Genomic DNA, 21,372 nt, shown 5'->3' on the forward strand with positions numbered 1-21,372 from the left:
ATGGGTTTATTCTATACAAATAAATCTGTTGATAATTCCACGATTATTGGATATGCTGATGCAGGAGATCTCTCTGATCAGCATAGAGGTCGCTCTCAAACAGGATATGTTTTTACTTGTGGAGACACAGCAATTTCATGGCGATCATCTAAGCAAACACTCGTGGCAACTTCCTCTAATCATTCAGAAATAATTGCTTTATATGAGGCTGGCCGAGAATGTTTTCGGTTAAGATCCATGATTCGCCACATTCGAAGCACCTGTGATTTACCTTCAGTAACTGACAAACCAACAGTCATGTATGAAGACAATACTGCTTGTATTGCTCAGATTAAAGAAGGATTCATCAAAGGTGACAAGACTAAGCATATCGCACCAAAGTTCTTTCACACTCATGAGCTTCAAAAGAATCAAGAAATTGCAGTGAAGCAAATTCGATCCGACGAAAACTTGGCTGATTTATTCACCAAATCTCTACCTAAGTGTACTTTCCAAAAGTTAGTGGAAAGGATCGGATTGAGACAACTCTCGAAGCTATCAAGCGACGCATGCAAAGATCAGGGGGAGATTGCAATCAAGGGGAGCATCAAGAAACATGCTACCTAGGACATATGCGCGTTGTGCTCTTTTTGTCCTTCGACCAGGGTTATTTTTATCCCACTGAGTTTTTGTTACCTGACAAGGTTTTTAACGAGGCAACAATAAGCGCGTCCAATGCCATCATCAATTGGTGGACATCCAAGGGGGAGTGTTGTAAATATTATTTCTTATGTGGCTGTCCACGTTATTAGTTAGGGACCTACATGTAATATATCAATAGTTTAAACACTTATCATGTAAACCCTACCTCTATATAAGGGAGACCTCTAAGACTGAATAATACACTTCTCTATTTTCCCTTCATCTCTCTTTATACGTTTCTTACTCTCTACAAAGTAAGTCAATACTTTTTAACAATAATTAAGTTGTGATCATCCAACAAAAACTATGTTTTGGAGGGGATCCTAGTCCTAATGAGGACACTTTTGGACAATTCCAGCGCATAAGATTGATATGTAAAGCACCAAATTACTCATTTACGTATGTTAGAAGACTTATTTATCATAGCATTAAGGTGTGTTGCAAGTTTAAATTTATGTTATTCAAAAATTGAATCAAATCACAATTTTAAATTAATTTGAAGTTATTTTATTATGTCATGCATAAAATTACAGTAAATCATTTTTTTTATAATTTCAAATTTTCAATCTCTCTCTCTCTCTCTCTCTCTCTCTCTCTCTCGTGCCAATGGAAACATAAACCATGAAATAAGTTTTATGTCATCATACGGCGGGCTTTGAGTTCCTGAAGTCTTCCATACGCGAAGGCTTTTTGCAAGGCATTTTCAAATCCGAGTACCTAAATTCACGACGAAAACAGTTGCCATTTACCTTTTGAAGGTATGAGAACTCTAGCTTTAGATAGGATCCATATTTCTTGCTAATCATGAACTGCAAGAACTGTGACTGAATTTAGGGACAGATAGCACATTTGAAGCCTGAGGATATGTAGATTGGTTCTGCTTAAGTTTCAGCATTCATGTCCCAACAGGATATAGAGGGACACTAACTTTGTGGCACCGGAAGTTGTTGCAGAACTGTGAAGTAAGTGTAAGTAGTTGCGTTACGTTCTAAACGGAATAGAGGAGACAACTTAGATAATAAGGTTCTAATCACACCCATTCCCTTGTGTATGACTCTGGCTCTGTTTCCAGGATTCATATTTCTCCATCTTTTTATAGGTTCATCTCTCTTTTAAGCTCAGTTGATCTGGATAGGTAAGGGGTTAGTGGCCCATTTCGCTCGGCGCGCCTGAGCGATTTCCCAACTGGAGATGTATGAAGGACCCACAATTGCATTACACATTTCTTCAGTGAGAGCAAATATATGTAACCTACATTGTCCCTTAAGAATTTACTTATCTGTTTGAGTGCAAGACAGTGGATCTTGAAATGCCAATGAAGCTAATCGCTTCCACTTAAACTCTTGTTCAGCCCTTAAAATTGGTTAAAATTTTCATAGTTTCGCTATTTTTCTTATGGGGGTGAAGGTAACATGTTTTTCAAAATGTGTGAAAGAGACTAAGTTAGACAAAGGGTGCTGATGAGAGGTTAAGAAGCTTAAAAAGAGGAATTAGAGCAGAGTATCTCATGAATTGCTTCAATAATAGGTAACATGTGGATAAGTCAAGGTGAGGTACGATTTCATTATCATGAACGAAGTGCACATCAAATAAAAGGACAGTAAATAGCCAATGCAGCTCATCCGATCCTCAACCGAAACCTATAATAGCAGCGTTCCCATTTCGGTGTCAAGTTGTTTTTCTTGTTAAGTAAGACTTCAGGACAGATACAGCTATACAAGATTCATGTTGTCATGCACCATGGATAGTCAAAAGACACAAGCTAGTCAGTACAACCCAGGTAAGCCCAAAAACTTCCTTTTATCACCCAGCAAACATGGCTACTCGATCATATGCTCAAATTGAGAAATAGATAGCCAGCCAGCTTGTCGATCCATTGATAATCATAGATAATTAGATATATAGGTTCTAAGCAGGGGCGGATCCATAAATTTTTTTCAGGTAAGGCAGGTCAATGGCAGGAGGGGAAGGGAGGAAAATTAGAGAGAAGTTGCAGATTTTGGAGGTAATTGTGAAGATTTTGCCTTGATTTTGCCCTGTTTTTACCTTGATTTTGCTTAATTTTTGTCATTTTCTTCCCCAATTCATCTTGTTTTGCCCTATTTTTGTCATTTTCACATCCCTTGCCTACACCAAATCAATGTAAAATCAAAAATCCAGTCTAGGCAACTGCCCAAGCTGGGCTCTATGTGGATCCGCCCCTGGTTCTAAGGATATTGTGAAACTGAGATTTGCTAATATATAAAACAGTAAGATCATCAATCAGTTTAGACAGAGGGCCGTTCTTATATTTGAGAAAAGTTATTTTGTGCCAAACAAAAGTTTTCAATTAAAAATCTATAAGCTTTGTAAAACAGAAAAAAATTTGAGAGAGAGAGAGCGTTTGGACACAGAGAATCAGATTGTGTGTCTTATTCATCTCACCATGAGGAGCCTTATATAGGACTACATGGTATACACAAAAGGGTAATGCTTAATTACAATCCAATCACTCCTACAATTACAACCTATCAATCACCAATCTATAGGGATAGGAACCTATTACTCATCATCTATGTAACACCCAAAACTGTTACTAAGTGATTCCGAGATTGCAAGTCCACATTACCACTGAAAAACACACTAGATTTTTCCAAATTAATCTTTTGACCTGAAGCCCAAGCATAGATAGCAAGAATGTTCTTATAGGCTTGACACTCTCTAACATAAGCTTCCCCGAACATAAAGCTATCATCTGCAAATAACAGATGGTGTATGGTTGGAGCAGAAGGTGACATAGTAAGGCCTCTGATAATCCCATTCTGAACAGAAGAAGAAATCAAAGCAGAGAGACCCTCAGCACAAAGGATAAAAAGATAAGGGGATAAAGGGTCCCCTTGTCTGATACCCCTTGTAGGCAAAATAAAACCAGTAGGAGTGCCATTTATTAGAATAGAGTAGCTTACAGACTTAATAGTAGCCAAAATCACGTCCACCCATGCTCTGCAGAAACCAAGTTTCCGTAGAATAGCCTCCAAATAACTCCACTCAAGTCTGTCATATGCCTTAGAGATATCCAGCTTTAAAGAGAAAAACCGGTCTACCTGACTTCGAAGCTTCTTCATGAAATGTGCTACCTCAGTAGCCACTAAAGTATTGTCAGAGATAAGTCTTCCTGGGATGAAAGCACTTTCTAATGGAGAAATAATATCAGGGAGTATCCTTTTCAACCTGTTGGCCAAAACCTTAGAGGCAATTTTATAAACCACATTGCACAAAGCAATTGGTCTTAAATCAGAAGCTAACTTGGGCTCTTTTATTTTCGGAATCAGATTCAAGTGAGTGAAGTTTGGTTCCTGGGAAATATGTCCCGTGTTGAGAACCTCTCTAACTGCCTTACACACATCAAACTCTACAACATGCCAAAACTTCTGAAAGAAGCAAGGAGACATACCATCCAGTCCTGGGGATTTTGAGGGATGCCTATGAAATAAAGCTCTTTTGATCTCTTCATCAGAGTAAGGAGCTAAGAGCTCATCATTCATACTGTCCGTAACTCGAGGTTGTAGACAATCAAGAATTATTCCTGTAGCCAAGGGATCAGACTGTTCTGAATGAAAGATAGATTCATAGTACCGGATTAGAACATTAGCCACTTCATCCGGTTCACTGGTCCACTGTCCATCTTCAGTCAACAAACCCTTCACTTGGTTACGACTTCTTCTGTTGGACGCTCTCCTGTGGAAGAAGGCCGTATTGCGGTCACCCTCCCTAAGCCATTGAATTTTTGAGCGTTGCCTCCAATATGTCTCATTGATGGAAAGCAGCTCATTCAGTCTATATTGAAGTGCTTTTTGCTCATCAAAATGTGAGTCCTGATAGTCTTGCTTCATCAAGTCATCCAACTTACCTTGGATTAATTTCAACTCAACCTGTCTTTGCTGAAATACTCCTTCATGCCAACTAAAAAATAAGGTGCCGGTATGTTGGATCTTTCTGCTGACCTGTAGCATCGAATCACCAGTAGATGGCAGCATCTAGCCTTGTTGCACAATATTACCACAACCAGAATGGTGCAGCCACATTTCTTCAAACCGAAACCGTCTGGGGGATCGACGTAGTGTAGGTAACTCTGGATTAACCTCGATAAGTAGTGGACAATGATCAGACCTGTTGAAAGGGAGAGTGATAACCTGGGAGAAAGGATACATCTCCCTCCACTGTACATTCTGACAAGCTTTGTCCAGCCTTTCCTTTGTAAACCGATTAGCCCAAGTGAATCGAGAACCAACAAAACCCATGTCCATCAGTTCACAGTCGACTAGAGCTTGTCGAAATCTCGTCATCTGAGCTACACACCTAGCCGGACCACCAGATTTGTCCGCCAAATATAGAATTTCATTAAAATCCCCAGCGACTAGCCAGGGGAGATTGAGCTGTGCTGCTAGGGTTCTTAATAGATTCCACGTAATATTTCGGTTTGAAGTTGTAGCCACCCCATAAATCCCGGTGAATCGAAATACACCTTCAGAACTGATAGCTCCTACCTCTGCATCAATATGGTTTGCAGAATAATTCCGGAGACGCACCGGAATCTCATTCCTCCAGAAGAGTTCGAGACCACGACAATCAGCTTCTCTTGGTGAACAAAGAACACCATCAAACTCTATACGTCGACGAACCTCATTTAGTAAGTCTGGTGTGGCTAGGGTTTCAGATAGGAATACGATGCTAGGGTTTTGCTGTCTAACAATATTGACAAGGGCATCGTGCGTCTCTATATTATTAAGACCGCGACAATTCCACGTTAGGATTTTGAATCGCTGCATGGAGTGAGCGAAAGCCGCTGTGGATTTCCAGAAAAACGGAAACGAAGAACACCGAAAAGGTTCTCAAATGGGGTTTCTAGGGTCGAGAGGGAGGCTCTCTCTAGGGAATCAGTCTATCTCAATCAACCTCATCATATTTCACCTTTTCATTTATTTGAAAAGATACTTATTTGATTTACTAATTTTTTAGCACAACCCTGACCAGTTAATAGCATTTATGGGCCAAGAATTATAATAATAATCCATCCTCATAGGTTCAACAGAAAGAATCGTCATTTAGATAGTTCTACTCATTCGGCAAGTATGTTAAAGACTTAAAGTTAACTAGTACGTTGCACTAAAAAAGGCTGAGCCTTGACAAAGTCGATAAGTTACAGTCATAGATCTACAATAATTCCCGTGAGAAAATGCTTATAGGTTTTACTTTTCAGTCAAAATAAATAAATCTACTCGATGAACTTTTCAACTTTTTCATATTACCATGACCGTATTCATACAAGAGAGTTGGAATGGCCAGAAAGACAGTAAAAAGAACAACGTAAATCCAAAAGCTAAAGTAACCAAGAATATAATGCTCTATGTATGTATTTTCGCACACTGTGTTATATGCTGAGGAATGATAATATATTAATTTACCCTTTTCTGATAATATGTCACTCTACTCTTTTATGTCTAATTAAATACCAATATTTTGTGAGGGTCTATTGTCAGCCTCTTAACTTTAAGTTGTACCAATTCAATTCCAGATTTTATTGCGAGTTATTGTAGTAGAGATTTGTTGGGTCTTTCTGATTTTCAGTTTCATTAATTTGAGTTCTTAATGATAGGAGGATAATTGTGTTATTCTTTATGTCTTATCGTTAATTTGAGTCGTTCTTGATGATAGAATGATGGTTGTGATATTTTTATATCTGTTTGCCATTATTGTCTCTTGTAACTTTCTTTTCACTCGATCAATAAATTTATCTTGTTTATTTGGTCGAGTTTTTATAAAAAATATAAAAAATTGTACCAATTGTTGATTTGTTGGTGTGTGCATGACAGAGAATGGGGTGTTCTGATCCGTGTTCTGATTGTGAGATCGACAGGAGCAAAAGCAGGTCCTGTATATCCAGGAAAACATAAACTTTAGATGAAATGTCCTTTCATCTTTCTTCAAGGATCGGAATACTGTCATCAGCTCTTCTAGCTGTAATTTCAGTGTTGATCTTGGCCGATGGAATCACATAAATCAACCACGGAACGCGTTTCTTGTCAATCATGCAGGCTATTGGAGGCTTAGTCCTAGATGTCTTCTGTACGCTAAGGCTTTGCGCTATGCGTTTCACTGCAAGTATCCAATATTGCACATTTGCATGAAGAAAACAGTCACAGTTTACCTTCTAAAATATACGTGGATTAATTAGTTCCATGAAGCTGTATTGGATTTTCCTTTGTGGGTAAAATTGTAGTCAGGTGATTCTTTATGTGGAAAAACCCGTCAAGATATGAATTATGATTCCATTTCACTTATATGAATCCATCATGTAGACAAATATGTATTTGACTAGCTAGCCGTGGCCACTCGATCATCAGCTTTGGTAGATACCACTCACAATTGGAACCCTCAAATTGACTTTAGCTTGCTCTCAAGTGCAGCAATCCCTTGAATCCTTGTTCTTAAATTCAGATAGCAACTATTACCTAGATGCCTTATGGATTGGTTCAGACCAAAAAAAAAAAAAACCTTCCTGTATTGGTGGCGGACACCTCTTGATCACAATAGAGTATGTATTTACACGAGAAATAAAGCTCTGTAATCCAGATATATACACGTTTCATCATGGGGTGAAATTTGCACATCCCTAATTGCAAATGGCACACCCTTTCAATTTTTTAATATTATTTCATCTCACAATTTTTGTCACTTCCTAAAATACCCTAAAATCGGATTTTTTTTCTTCCTCTCTGGGTCCTCTCCCTCTCTCTCTCTCTCTCTCTCTTCCAAAACCACGACCATCTTCTCTCTTTCTTCTCCATGTACAGCCTCCTCACACTCCCTCACCACCTCCCCCAGCCGCCGTAGACGTGTCAAGGCCGCAGCCTGGTTGCTCCGGTAAGCCGCATTGGCCAACGACAAAGCAATTGTCCAATCATAAAAGCTCAAAGCCTCTGCAAAATTGCCTCTTTTGTAGTGCTCATTCCCAGCTCTCCACCTCTTCTGGATCCACACTACCCATTCCTCTCTTCAACTCTCCGTCGCCGCTTGTTTTGTAGCTCACGGCCTCCGCCACACCGACACTCTTGGCTGCCGTGCCGCCCCACATTATGCTCCCGTGGCCGTAATTGCCCGTCCCGGAGCCCAAAAGGTCGGTTCTGGAGCTCCAATTTCAAAACCATACCCGCCTTGAGGATTTTGCCAGGTGGGCATATGTTCTCGATGGGCAGAACCAAGATCTTGGCAACAAGTTCCCGGTGGAGGAGCTCTGACCTTAGTAAATTAACTGATGGCCAGAGCCGGAATTGGATCTCGTATGACCCGTTTTGGAGCTATTCCGGGTATTTGTAGGACTGCTCTCGCTGGACCCGGAGAGCTTGCCGGTGTGATTGTTGTTGTTGTTGGGCCCCGAACAGGACCTCTTCACATTAACCGCACCGATCCGGACGAACTGAAGCTGCTGCTGATGGTTTTACAGAGACTCAGCAATGTGAGCCAGCGAGGCTACTCCAAGAGCAACAATGGGTGCAAGCAGAGACGGACAGACACAAACCCAGAAGAAGAAGAGGCAGAGGCGAGAGAGAGAGAGAAGGAGCCGGGTGCAAAGAAAGGATTCGAGGTGTCCAAATCAACTTTCCTGGTACGCTACCGGTGATCAGAGTCTCGTCCTATTCGTCGGAGTTGGGACGGTCGGAGTCCGAAGAGGAAACCGGTGTCGTCCGCGTTGACGTTTTGGTCTGGATTTTTCCGATCTCTGAAGCTCCGAGCCCAAAAGGAGAAGAGAGAGAGAGAGTAGAAAGAGAAGAAGAAGAAAAAAAAAAAAAATCTGATTTTAGGGTATTTTAGGAAGTATCAAAAATTGTAATATTAAAAAATTGAAAGGATGTGCCATTTGCAATTAGGGGTGTGCAAATTTCACCCCCTTGATGATTATACAGTTTTTAAATGTTACACGTGAAAGGAGCATATGTATTACAATCAAATTTCTACAATATCATGGCTGTAATCATCTTTAGCTCATATACTAGTCATATATAATATGTCATCTAATTTATTGTGAAACTGAGAACTGCCATTATTTAAACCAACCAGAGCATCTCTGCACATGAATAATGAGTTTGGAGGTGCGATTCTATTATTTTAGAACCCCCTGCAAAAGCTAGCATTCTTTTAATTATTTGAGAAAAGTTTGTGCCAAAATTTGTATTAGGCATCTTTAAGTTTGAGATTCTATTTTCGGAGCCTTTAACAGGAGACAGCAACTTAAAATAACATTAGCTAGAGGGTTTACAAACAACGACTGCTGTTAGAAACCGGCCTGTTCCTAATTTTTATATTACTATGAAGAATAATAAAGCATATATATACTATAACCTGAATTAGCAATCCGATTGAAATTTCAAACCAAAAAAAGAAAAAGAAGAAACAAACACAAAAATTAACAGAACCTAAAGTCTAACTCGCTGTTTGCATTTATCTCCCTGAATCCCTTGGCTTGTAAAATTGTATGTCATGGTACAATTCAGCTCAACCTCAACATTCCTCTTCACCATAACAACTTTCACCTTGCCATGAACTCTCGTAAAGCTAGTCAAAGTTAACACCCTTGCAGCAAACTCTTTGGAAAACTCCGGCACGGCCAGGATCTTCGCCGGAACAATATCCACCGTCACGTTCATTCTCATCGTCCTCCTCGCCTTCGCCACCCCCGCCGGGCTCCTCCCCTCGCCGACCTCGGTCCCGTAGAAGTAAACCAAAGTGGTCGTGTTTGCATACTTGAACGACGCCACGTTAGGGTTCTTGATCGAGACATCCGCCAGAAGAGTGATATTGGAATCGGTCTGTAAACTTCCGTTAGCAGTACTCGTCAGCTGTTCGATCGTGACGCCGTTCATCGTGATCCTCGGGCCCTTCACGTGGAAGACGGTGAAGCCGAGGACGATGGCGATGACGGCGAGGATCAAGAACATGGCGGCGGCGAGGCCGCAGCAGTAGTAATTTCTGTGGCTGAACTTAGTTATGTGGAGGGAAGGGACGTCGTCTTCCAAGTCATGGCTGCGAACGCTGTATCTTGATGATGGGGCTAAGGGCTTTACTTGCTCTCTCGGATTAAACGGACTAGCCATGGATGCAATAATGGGAGCTCTGAGTTTCGGTTTGAGATATATAACTGGATCCTAAGTCTTTGTTAGTTTTTTTTTTTTTTTTTTTTTTTCTGGTCGTTGAAAGTGAAATGGTGAAGAACTGTTGGAGTCAGATTGGTGTAAGTGTCTTCTCGAACGCGTTGGCACTAGTTGCACGGCTTGACTTTTGACTTTTCTGTGTCGTTTTTATATGAAATGATCATTATTCCAAAATCTGGATAATACAAGGAGTTTATACGATAAATTATTGTATTAGAAGCTTCTGATGATGAATTTGTGGAATAAGTAATGTGTTATTGAATTCTAATAGCGGGCCATCAAGGGAAAATGTCAGGCTGAAAGAAACATAACTTATTTTATGGATTTAGAGAAGAGTCAAGGAAAAATGTATGAGTGGGCGGCATGAATATTTATGTAGCAGGCATAAGAATGATGGTGAGGACGTTAAATTCCAAAATAGTTTTGCACTCAATATTAAAACTCAAATACCTAACGATTTTTTATTTTTTTTGAAAATTATTAATGATTTTTTTATTATTATATGAATTTAATACATATATTATTGACATGCTTAAGTTAATATCAACGAACGAATTACTAACCTCTTATGGCAATTGAAGCTCCTTTTCTCCATGCAGGGAAATTATTACATGGTCCCCCTCTATGCAATTCTTCTTAGACACACTTGTAATTAATGCGGTTTGAGAAAAATGTATGTGTGTATGCGATGAATAAAGAAGTGATCATCAGTCTTCATTTATTTTATAGGTATTAAACTTGAGTTCCTCTCATAAAGGATTCTAAGTCATAAACATGTACAAGTATAGAATTCAAGTATGGATTTATTCCATTAACATATTCATATTCTTATAAAACAATGATATTACTATTATATACATGTGTTCTTATTAACTAGACAGCTCGCCCTCGCGATGCTGTGGGTTTGTGTTTTTTCTTTCATTAATTTTATATGCAATATAGTAGTAATCATAATCTAAGAAATATTAACCGAATATGTTATGGTTTTACATAACAAACTCCAAACTTGAGACTATTTCAGCCTACATAAAAGAAGATAATCGATAAGGAAACTAATGATCGAGGTACGTTTATTGGTTTAAAATGGTACTAACTATGGAAGTAAGTTGCCCTTTCGCATCTGTGCTAGTCCTACATTTCTCACTGATGAAATTTACAAAATATTCCAAATCTCAGCCTCCACCATACACTTCACCATCCTTGTTGCCCTTTGGAAAAAATTTCAATGTAGGATATCTAGTCACTCCATACCTACATTGGACTTTGCATCAGGCCTGCCAATCCAAACCACATATTTCATATCAAAAAATTCAAGTATAATAATCTTGGGGAGTCAAATGCTATTAGTCAACACCAAGAGGAAAATAACTCTAATTCAGGAGCTAGTTCCTCTTTTGCTCGATTCAGTTTCAAGCAAACACATAACCACCATCGGAGAACATGAATGATCTAAAGGCTTGTTTCAACTTATGAAAGCTCTAACATTAGCAAAAGCTTAGAAACTAAGATGTACTATCAGGTCGAACTCAATGCTTCGAAAGTATCTAACAAACGCACCAAATATAACATAAAAGGAAAATTGGAGCTCATAAAATACTTGCAACGTATTCATCAGGGGTCCAACTAATTAATGAAATCCCATTTAATCGTGATATTCTCAAATGGATCAAGCACATCATAAGCTTCTGCACAAACATCCATCAAAACAAACCTTAAAACATCAATCCTCAAGATTTCCTATAACGTTGACTTCATTATATGCAATGATTATCATGTCAAAACAAAGTTTCATCCAAAACCAAAACACTTGTTGATTCAAAGACAACTTCTTTCGGTTCATTATATTAAGGCATTTATACTATTACTAAATATAAATAAATTTGGAACACCAAATACAGATCATGACTATTTGTATTCAAACCCAAGAATTAAACAAACTGTAAAGGAATATTGAGTTTAAGAGCAACTCCAACAGCTTCCCTATAATTTTTGTATTATAGAGAAGCAAAAGTCAAACCTTTAGCCTATTTTTCTTCTCCAACTCCAACAGATTCCCTAGTTTACAGTAATCTATAAAATCTCTATATTCTTCTTTAAAATTTTGGAGTTTGCTGTAAATATAGGGAATTTAGTTTTCTCTCTCCTCACTTTCCCTAAAATAGAGATAGTTATAGAGAATCTGTTGGAACAAAAAAAGCTCATTTTTCCCTAAAGTAGAGAAAAATCAGAATATAGGGAATTTGTTGGAGTTGCTCAATGAGCAAAAGAAAGAGAAGAGGTTGTCAGACGCATTTCATCAAACATGTGGTGAGCAACAGTTTCAGTTTGTCTTTCGCATTCATACTCAAATCAAACTGAACTAAATGCAAGACGTTGAATTTTTTATTGGGTTTTTCGATTTCAGATCGCACAACTCAAATCATCCTTGATTGAGTTCAACTGATTGCTCCTAAATCTCAGCTACCAACTACTTCAAAACCCACAAAGCGTTCAACTCAAACAGGAAAGAAAATTTCGAAATCCAATTCTCACCTATTCTCCACAACTTGGTGTATCGAATAGTTCTTCCTCTTCCCGTCTTATGTTCTTCATCTCTCTTGGATCAGCCTTCTCTCTCTCTCTCTCTCTCTCTCTCTCTCTCTCTCTCGCAGAAGACCCAGAAGAACTCTGTTATATTTCTCTCTCGCAATCTTCTTTCTATCTCTCAGCAGATCAGCAGGGCAGGGCAAATGGGTGTAATTTGATTAGAAAGGAAGGACAAAATCGTCGGCTGGTATTTATAATGGTAGGGATGTAACTTAAGAAAAAATTAAGGGCAAAAGAGTCATTTACTTCGGGCTCAATGAACAGTGGCCACCTAATGAACATTGCGACTCCAGTGAACAGTTGACGCCCTTTAGATTAAAGATAATTACTTATTCTGCAAGGAATCAAAACAAGTTGCTGTAAAAAAAAGTTAAAATATGACATGTCTATTTTGCTCACGGAGGATTTTGTAAGGCTTGTCCTTTATCTTAATTGTGAGAAGAAGAGTCCAGGATACAGTTGTTTTAATCAAGAGAATTTTTTTATTTTTTTATTTTTATGCAAGAATCAAGAGAATTTCAATGCAATTTCAAGTTAAAAGTCAAGGAGGCCCCCAATTTTCTTGGAGCGTTCTCGGAGTACGAAACCTAGGTTTTGTGTTGCTGGCGGCGGTGTAGCTTTGTTCCCAGACCAGGCAAGGCTGCGGCGAGCTCTTGGGTGCAACGACGGTGTGGCGGTTGTGCGGACTTTGGTCTGGATCGTGGTGGGTTCGGCGGTGGTGGATTAGTTTTCTGGGTTAGTATAGATCCGGATCTGCAGTCGATCGTGGTGGGTCCGGTGTAAGGCTGCGGTTTGGGCATAGCACCGTGTCGGAGAATTCCTGAGTGGGAGATCGGTGGGAGTGACGCTTCCAGAGCGGGAGTTGATCGGTGAGACAGGTCGGGGTACCAGATTCAATGGGCAGGGGATCAGATCATCTCCGACTGGGTTTGATTGCAGGTTGGATTCGTGCGTAGCAGAGAGGCAGCGGATCCAGGGATGGTGATGCAGTGCTGGAGAGGCTGGTCGCCAGAGAGATTGGCTACGGCGGTGATGGGGCGACGGCAGAATTGGGCTGCTGCTCACTTTACTCATAGTTAGGTTTTGGGCTTTGGGCCTGGGCTCAAGTTTGAGTTGTTGGGCTTTCTGTTATGGGCCAGTAGGGAAGGTGTTTTACCACCCTCATTTGTCACTTAGTGATGAAGGTGGGTCTGGCCTGAGATGTGGACCTTCTTGGGTTTTCAGGTCAACTTATAGTCCATAACCAATAGTTTCGGATCAAGACTGCTACGGGAGTTGGTAATTATCAGGAATAAGATTGGTGTTCAAGCGGCTTATGGATAAGGAATTGCTCCTATTTGTTTGCTAGGAAGTGGCTCTCTGTTGATACCGCAATTGCACGCCTGGCTAATGGGGATGCTAGTCAATGATTTTGCCCTAGAAGACACAGAGTTGTTCTTTGTTTATGAGTTCATTTCCAAAGCGGGCTCAAAATTGACTTGTAATGAGTTTACATTACTTAGATAGGAGCGTGGTTGTTACCCCGCCATCTTTCTGTCTTTAAGTGTATGTTAGACTCTGGCTTTTTGGCTGGTCATCTAATGCAATGAACCTTATTTTCAAAAAAAAAAAGAGAAGAGAATTTCAATGCAAACTTTGTGACCTAGTGAGGCTCTACTAGGGTTTACTCGACGGCTTACAATCTTCGACAAAACTTCCAAATTTTCGAAACCTTGATGGCCATTGTCATCACTAGTCTTGTGGCTAATTGTGTCGTCATGCTTGTTGTGTTTGGTTTAGGTTATGGAGAGCCGCTTTGGTTTAGGGCTTTTCTTTCCTCCTCTGCTGTCAATGTAGTCTCGACGTCTCGACTTGAGGAGGGTGATATGGTGGGCGGCTTGTTTTTCAGACTCTCCGAAGAGCGTCCGCTATGGCTGGATTTGACCTTGGGACGTAGTTCAATGGAGGATCCAACCGGAAATTGACTAGTTGGGGATTTACTGGAAGAGTTCGTTGGCTTTTGAACGGGGTCGATCAAGGACGAAAGAGGTCTAGGATTAACTGTGATGCCCCGGAAATTCGTAATTATTTTCCGAAGAATTTCCGGAATCAAATTTATGGTTGTTGGACGGTTTCGTGGCTCGTGGACGGAGCGGAAGTGTTTCGGACGAATTAATTATTTGAAAAGTATGACTTTAGGGGGGGGGGGGGGGGGGTTCAAGGTTGACTTTTGATATGTTGGGATTCTCCAAAAACTTCCTTCACGAAAGTTGTAGGGCGCATCGATACGAGTTCGTGGACATACGGAACGCTTAAATCGGAGTTCATATGAGGAAGTTATGGCTAGTGGAAGAAGTTTCCGTTTTAGTATAAATAGAGAAAAATCTGAAATTATTTCATAATTCCATATTTCCATTTCCGGAAATATTCTTTTCTCTCTTCTTTCTCTCGTCTGCACCTTCAGAGTCGAAGTTTTTCGACTGACCCGACCCGAACCCGGCGATCCGACCCGGTCTGAACTCACAGCTCCGACGACCTCTTCTTGTGAAACGAGCCCAGATCAGTTCGTCTCCTTGCTCCGGTCGTCTCTGTGGTGGTCTCTAGCGGCGATTCTCCTTCACGGCGGCGCTGCAAGGTGGCACAGGTTGAGAAATCAGACCCGACCGGAAAACGTAGTTCCAGCGATATCAAGGCTTCAGGCTTCCATCTTTGGCTTCGTGGCAGTCGTCTGAGTCGATCTATGGTGTTTGTTTCGATCGATTTACATGGAAATCGGTACAACTCAGTTGGGATTACTGTTCACGACTTGTGAGGTAGTTTTCGATCCCTTAAGCTTGTTTTCTGACTTCGATCCAGTCATGAAAGTTCACAAGCATGCTTAGATGAAGCTTTTTGGTGTTGGGAGTTTTGTGAAATAATGAGTTTTGGCCGGCGGCTGTGCGCCTCCGCCTGTGGTGGGGTTCCGGAGATATTCCGGCCATGTATGGGACTGTTTCTGGTATTATATTTCTTCTACTCGTCGATACTAGCGTTTCGATATATAATATGCAAATTTTGGAGTTCGAATGGATTTGTTATGATTTTTTCCGTTTCATATCGGTGAATTTATTAGATCCGTGAGGATTCAAGCGTCCGATCGACTTGTGGTTTGGTCACATCGATGGTGGGCGTATTCCGGAGACTTTGGGAGGTCTCGGATGTGGTTTTGCCTCGATTGGCGCCACTTTGGGGATTTTAGTTCAAAACAGGGGTTTCGAACTTAAATCAAATGTGAATCGTTACTGATTGAGATCATTGGTGATTAGCTGCTTCTAAAGGTGAATTGGACGAGTTGTTGGTGATAGTGTTAGTTCGGTTCTGTATAGAAGACGCAGCGGGATTCTGAGGTGAGTAATCTCACGAAGTTCATTCACGAACGGGTTCACCATACTGTTTTGAGAGTTATTTAGTTAACTGCAAACTATCGTTGGTAGTAGTAGGCATTCCTGAGCGGATGACTACGTATATATATATATATATATATTTACGTGAAATATATATGTTTTGGTGGTTTGTGGGTTTTGAAACAATATGCATGAAATGATGCTTTTTATTGTTTTGGGATGTGGCTTTTGGAAAACAAATGATTGTGGAAATGTTGATTTCGATTTTTTTTTAAAAGCGTGTGATTTGTGTTTTTGAGGAACATTTTAGTTCGTGGGTGGTTTGTTTAAATGTGGGTCTTGTACCGGGAGTAATTGATAGAGATCAATTACGGGGAATCTTTCATTTTAGATTCGTGTAACATTTTGGGTCAATTGTGACTCCTTTAATGTTTTGGTATTTATACCGCGGGTCCAAAGACTTACGAGTCAAGGATCGTGGGTGGGAAAATCGGGACTTCACGCCTTTAGCCGGGTTAGTGAATACGATCAGTTAGAGCTCTAGTCTGTCCACCGTGCATTGTTTCTTGATTGAAACGTGATTTGTTTATTGATTTAAACGTGATTTGAGTGAGTTTATCTCGTGACTTGTGTGGGTTTATCCCAAGATTTGTTTATTGATTTAAACGTGATTTGAGTGAGTTTATCTCTTGATTTGTGTGGGTTTATCCCGTGATTTGTTTATTGATTTAAACGTGATTTGAGTGAGTTGTCTCGTGATTTGTGTGGATTTATCCCGTAATTTGTTTATTGACTTAAACGTGATTTGAGTGAGTTTGTCTCGTGATTTGTGTGGGTTTATCCCGTGATTTGTTTATTGATTTAAACGTGATTTGAGTGAGTTTATCTCGTGCTTTGTTTACTGATTTAAACGTGATTCGTGTGAGTTATTCTCGTGATTGGTGTGAGTTGTGTGTGGTTTGAGTTACTCATACGGGCTTGCAAAAGCTTATAGGGTTTGTTGTGTGGCAACCCAGTGCACCATTCAAACGGTGTAGGGGTTAATTCTGCAGGTCAGGATAATCGTGGCTGAAGTGGGGGTTGCATACTTGCAGCTAAACGGTAGGAAGCAAATTTTGTGACTTTACCGTTATTTGGACTTCCGTTGTAGTGAGCTCTGAGGAGCATTTACGTTTTATCTTGTTGTTGACAATTTAATTCGTAAGCTTGTGTAATATATAACTCTATGGAGCGAGTGTATATTAACTTTGAGGGTTCAGGGCATCAGTATGTACTTGGTTTAAAGGGAAAAAGATTCCAGGTATTTTGTATTGATGACTGAACGTTCAGGCATGTATAATTATGAGATTATATATATATATATATATATCGATTTTCATGTGTGTAAAATCAGGGGCGTGACATTAACTCTGTTGCGATTTGATTGGGTCGATTATGGGGTTGCGACTGGGTGTGGAGATCAGACTTGGTTCGCTTTTATTGGCGGCTGGGATGACTCCTAACGGGGACACGGTGGTGAAGGCTTCTCGGCGGCTGTGCGAGCGTTCGGTGGCAGAGACCTTGCAACAACAGTGCGGGCTCATGGTTCTGGTGGTCAAAAACTGTTAGGTGGTGGTGTTGGGGTGCCCATAGAAATTTCCATGCTTTGGGCCTTATTCGGGGTTATGGGCTGCTAGACTGGTATTTGGGTTCCAGAGTTGTTGGACCTGAGATGGATTTTTATTAATGGGCCGGTGCTTGGATGTTGGGCCTCATGTGGACTGGATATTGGGTTGCATGGGTTTCTTGCTGGACTTGATTGGAACTTGTCTATTTGGGCGGCTCAGATGAATGAAGACGGAGTGGATGGTGATACATCATCATCTACTCCAAATTTTGTTTAATTTTTTATCTTCGTCGCAAAGACCAGTTCTCTGAGGGTTTTTTATTCTGCTTCGGAGTTCCTAGGTCTTTATTTGAAATAATGGTGCAGGAACTTTTTAAAAGGTGGGTGTACTGGGGGTATCCTGGGTCTTATTCTTGTCTTCATAATAGGTGTTAGAGTTCTCTAAGGAACGATTCTTTCTGTAGATTCCTTAGGAGTGTTTCGTTTTTGTACTGCTTGCTAAATTTATATAATATACTGACCTCTTTTGATAAAAAATAAAATAAAAAAATAAAAGGATGCTGTTGTTTTATAGAATTGGCATCAATGAATCATATGAACACGTCTTTTCATCTATTTCTTTTGGACTTTATTTGCAACCCATTGATCATAATGCTTTTCCTATTTCTCCTTTCATACATTAATGCACAGTACGTTTGAACTTGGTCACAACAAATATTGGAGAAGAAGATATCCAAAGATACAAGGAAAGATTAGAGACGAAGCATAGACGTACAGCGAGGTATAGAAAGGGATGCTGCGAACAAGGATGGAAAGATTACATAGATATTAAGCTCATGAACTAATTATAGCTAGGAAGAACCCTCATTGCATTAAAAAACAACATAGGAGCCAAAAGTAAAATAAAGTAACATATGCTTTAGCCGAATTTGGTAATGATCAACCGGATCACCGGATGGATTACTATTGCAAACATCTAAGATACTCCTTTCTTTCTTTGTTGAGGACGGAGATGTAACAATATCTTAATTATGAGGGGGATTATACCTCTAACATTAGGTTGTAGTTGTACGACAAAGACGATTGAGGCGTTATAATTGAAAAATAGACACAGGAGCAGAAACCGAAACAGGTCCCCCCCCCACTCCCCACAAAAAAAAAAAAAAAAAAATCTCAAGAGGACATAATTTAAATTTTAGCTGGAAATGTATTTCCCATTTTCCTTCAAAGGATTGAAAGAAATTGAACAGAAAAATAAATTACGGAATAAAAGCAAGAGAGAAAAAATATAGATTAAAATACTCAATTACTTAAAAAATATAATATGCGATTAATATTTGGCTCAATATGTATCAAATTGTTTTACTAAATAAACTTTCTAATAAGTGACGGATGATTTTTTACAAATTTTTGGTGGGGGTTGTGAAAGAGTGAAAGACATCATATTCCCACCAAAACCGATCATATGACTTCTTATCTTTCTTAGTCTTTTATACACATGATCGCACTATCATTTGCGCAAACAGACTTTCATATGCCACTGTTTTTCATCGAGTCCAGGAGTTTTGTAAATGTCTATTAAGAGATTCGTAGACTTTAAATAGATAAATTTTCCTTTGGAATTTCGAAATTTGACATAATTTGTGTCAAATGATCTGATCTGATCCCAGATCGAAACAAAAACAAAATTAGTTACAAGATTTTAGGAGGCCCAAATAATTCAAGATTGGCCCACTTAGTAGGGCTTCCTTGCCTAAAAAGACTCTTAGATGGAAACTAATAATCACAGGCGAGCACGTGGTCACTACTACAACCCAAAACCGACCAAGAAAAGCGATCTTCTCCAGCTTAGAAACCAATCATGCACCAACGTTAAATTAGGGAGAAAGCAAATAAACAAAGAAAAGAAGCAACTGCACACTCCACCGGGCCACCGGCGACAACAGAGCTTATGAATCATGACATCACCTCACAATCTCACATTCAAATTTTCAAGAGTCAAAGAAATCTATGATCATCATTAAACAATGCTTTTACCCCTTGATTAATGTTTTTGATGGTTCAGTAACCCTTCTATTAAATTGTGACATGGAGTTGTTGACTTTTGGGTATCCTTGATTGAATTTTTTCAATTCGGTGATGCTATGGTATCATGCAGTAGAAATAAAATATATGAACACGGATTACATTAGTAAAAACAGCTCATTGGATTGAGGAATCGATTCTCTTGGCACCTTTTTGAAGCAAAAAAGACAGTTAATTTTAACCAGGAGTCCAGGACAGATGCAAGGGACAATATTCCATTTCAGTTTTATTTGTTTAGAACTTTGTCACATGCTCACCGAATTTTTGGCACTCATAACTTGGTTTTTTTTTTTTTTTTTTTAGCAAATAACAATGGAGCATAAAGCTTGCAAATGGCAACATATGGTGCAATCAGATCAGCCTCAAACACACCTACGCCTGCTATCAAGTAAATGGGCAAAAGATGTAATCGAGAAAAAGTAAATGGATAGAAAAATGGTTGACTCTATTTGAAGAGCAGATTAATTTTTGACTCAATTTAGTTTCTGAATAGTTCAGTTTCTTCCACATAATGAAATGATTTATTTTGTCAACTTCATATAATAGAAAATATGAGCAATTTAAAACTACTAAGTTTCGAATTTGCATTGCAAACCAGATCATATAATTGTATCAAACTCATATATCATACATGTATATTAGTATTCAAAAAGTGAAACAAGTAAACAAATAATCGATATTTCTAAGTACTAAATCTTTAGAAACAAATTAATGATTGAATCAATACCTAGAAACTAGATCTCACATTCAAGTATACAGAAGCAAAAATCACAGATCATATTACATCATATTGCCAATCAATTACAATACTCTAGCTAGCTATTATCTGCACACCAAATCCTTGATGGTCTTACTCTTCAAAACAAGCGTCATGGTGCAATCCATCTTCCCCGTCTTTCTCTTGTTTATAATCTTCCACAAAGTCACTTTACCACTCACTTTGCCGGTGCCGGTCAGCTTCAACATCCCGGAATTTATATCACTCGTCAGATTATTAGCCCCCTCCGGCAGCTTGTTCGACCTCAAATCAACCCCAAAACTCACCCTCCCAGTCTTCTTCACTTTGGCTTGCCCCTTCACCACTTTCGTGCTCCCAACTTTGCTTCCTCCGTACAAGAAACTCACCGTGGTCGGCACAAACTCATAGTCCCCGAAGTTTGGATTCTTCACTGTCATTTGTGCAGACAAAGATGTGTTGAACGAAGGAGGCCAAGACGAGTACTTGAGATTCTTCACGGTGACGGATCTCAGCTTGATCTCCGGCGACTTGACTCGGAGAACGAGCAGCGCGAAAACCAAGATGGCGATGCTGAAGAGGACGATGCCGGTGAAAACGTAGACGAAGCACTTGTTGCTTCTCTCTCGGCGTATGGCTTTGAACGTGGGATTTTCGTCGCTTCTTTGGTGTAGCTTGCCCGGCGCCAAGGGCCAGACCTGGCTTTCTTGATCTGCCATCGTTGGAGAGTTTTTGCTGCGCTGAAAAACTTGGAAATGTTTTGGTTAAAAATGTCTATGAAGGTAAGTTGGAGTGAGAGGGTTTAAATATAATGTGTGAGTGGTCGGGTAGTTCAGGTATTTGAAAGCTTTGAGGATAAGAATGGGTCAGTTGTGGGCAACGTCCGTGTCCGCTCTTAATTAAATTATAACAGAGACACCATGGATGGCAGTTGGCAACTAGACGAGAAAGCCTTTTTTTTTTTTTTTGGCAAAGCAACTAGAAAGCTTATACGCGTAGGATTAATGGGTTCATATGGAGCAGGTCAATAATGGTCAGAGAAGTGAGACGGCGCAGGTCTTTTTACCGTCACATTTTTCTTCTTATTCTTTACCTTTTTTTTTTTTTTTTTTTTTTTTTTTTTCTTTT

The 21,372-nt window shown here is 39.7% G+C and overlaps 2 protein-coding genes and 1 long non-coding RNA gene across 3 annotated transcripts; 1 reads left to right on the plus strand and 2 right to left on the minus strand.

The window, feature by feature from the left end:
- Positions 1-2,323: 2,323 nt before the first annotated feature.
- On the plus strand, positions 2,324-6,933 carry LOC121050442. Its single transcript, XR_005802986.1, has 3 exons — positions 2,324-2,461; positions 2,623-2,686; positions 6,534-6,933. It is a non-coding gene; the product is annotated as an uncharacterized LOC121050442 (long non-coding RNA).
- A 2,201-nt stretch (positions 6,934-9,134) lies between these two features.
- Positions 9,135-9,812, minus strand: LOC112177445. The gene has a single exon (XM_024315733.1). It carries the CDS (start codon positions 9,810-9,812, stop codon positions 9,135-9,137), a length of 678 nt encoding a protein of 225 aa, XP_024171501.1.
- Positions 9,813-20,330: 10,518 nt separating this feature from the next.
- LOC112177446 (late embryogenesis abundant protein At1g64065) lies at positions 20,331-20,963 on the minus strand. Its single transcript, XM_024315734.1, has one exon. It carries the CDS (start codon positions 20,961-20,963, stop codon positions 20,331-20,333), a length of 633 nt encoding a protein of 210 aa, XP_024171502.1.
- Between the last annotated feature and the right edge of the window lie 409 nt (positions 20,964-21,372).

This window comes from Rosa chinensis, chromosome 7, assembly GCF_002994745.2.
Source record: "Rosa chinensis cultivar Old Blush chromosome 7, RchiOBHm-V2, whole genome shotgun sequence".
Taxonomy (NCBI): domain Eukaryota; kingdom Viridiplantae; phylum Streptophyta; class Magnoliopsida; order Rosales; family Rosaceae; genus Rosa; species Rosa chinensis.

Excerpts from the sequence above, each read along its gene's own strand:
- LOC112177445 (XM_024315733.1), bottom strand. The coding sequence starts at position 9,812 with ATGGCTAGTCCGTTTAATCCGAGAGAGCAAGTAAAGCCCTTAGCCCCA.
- LOC112177446 (XM_024315734.1), bottom strand. The coding sequence starts at position 20,963 with ATGGCAGATCAAGAAAGCCAGGTCTGGCCCTTGGCGCCGGGCAAGCTA.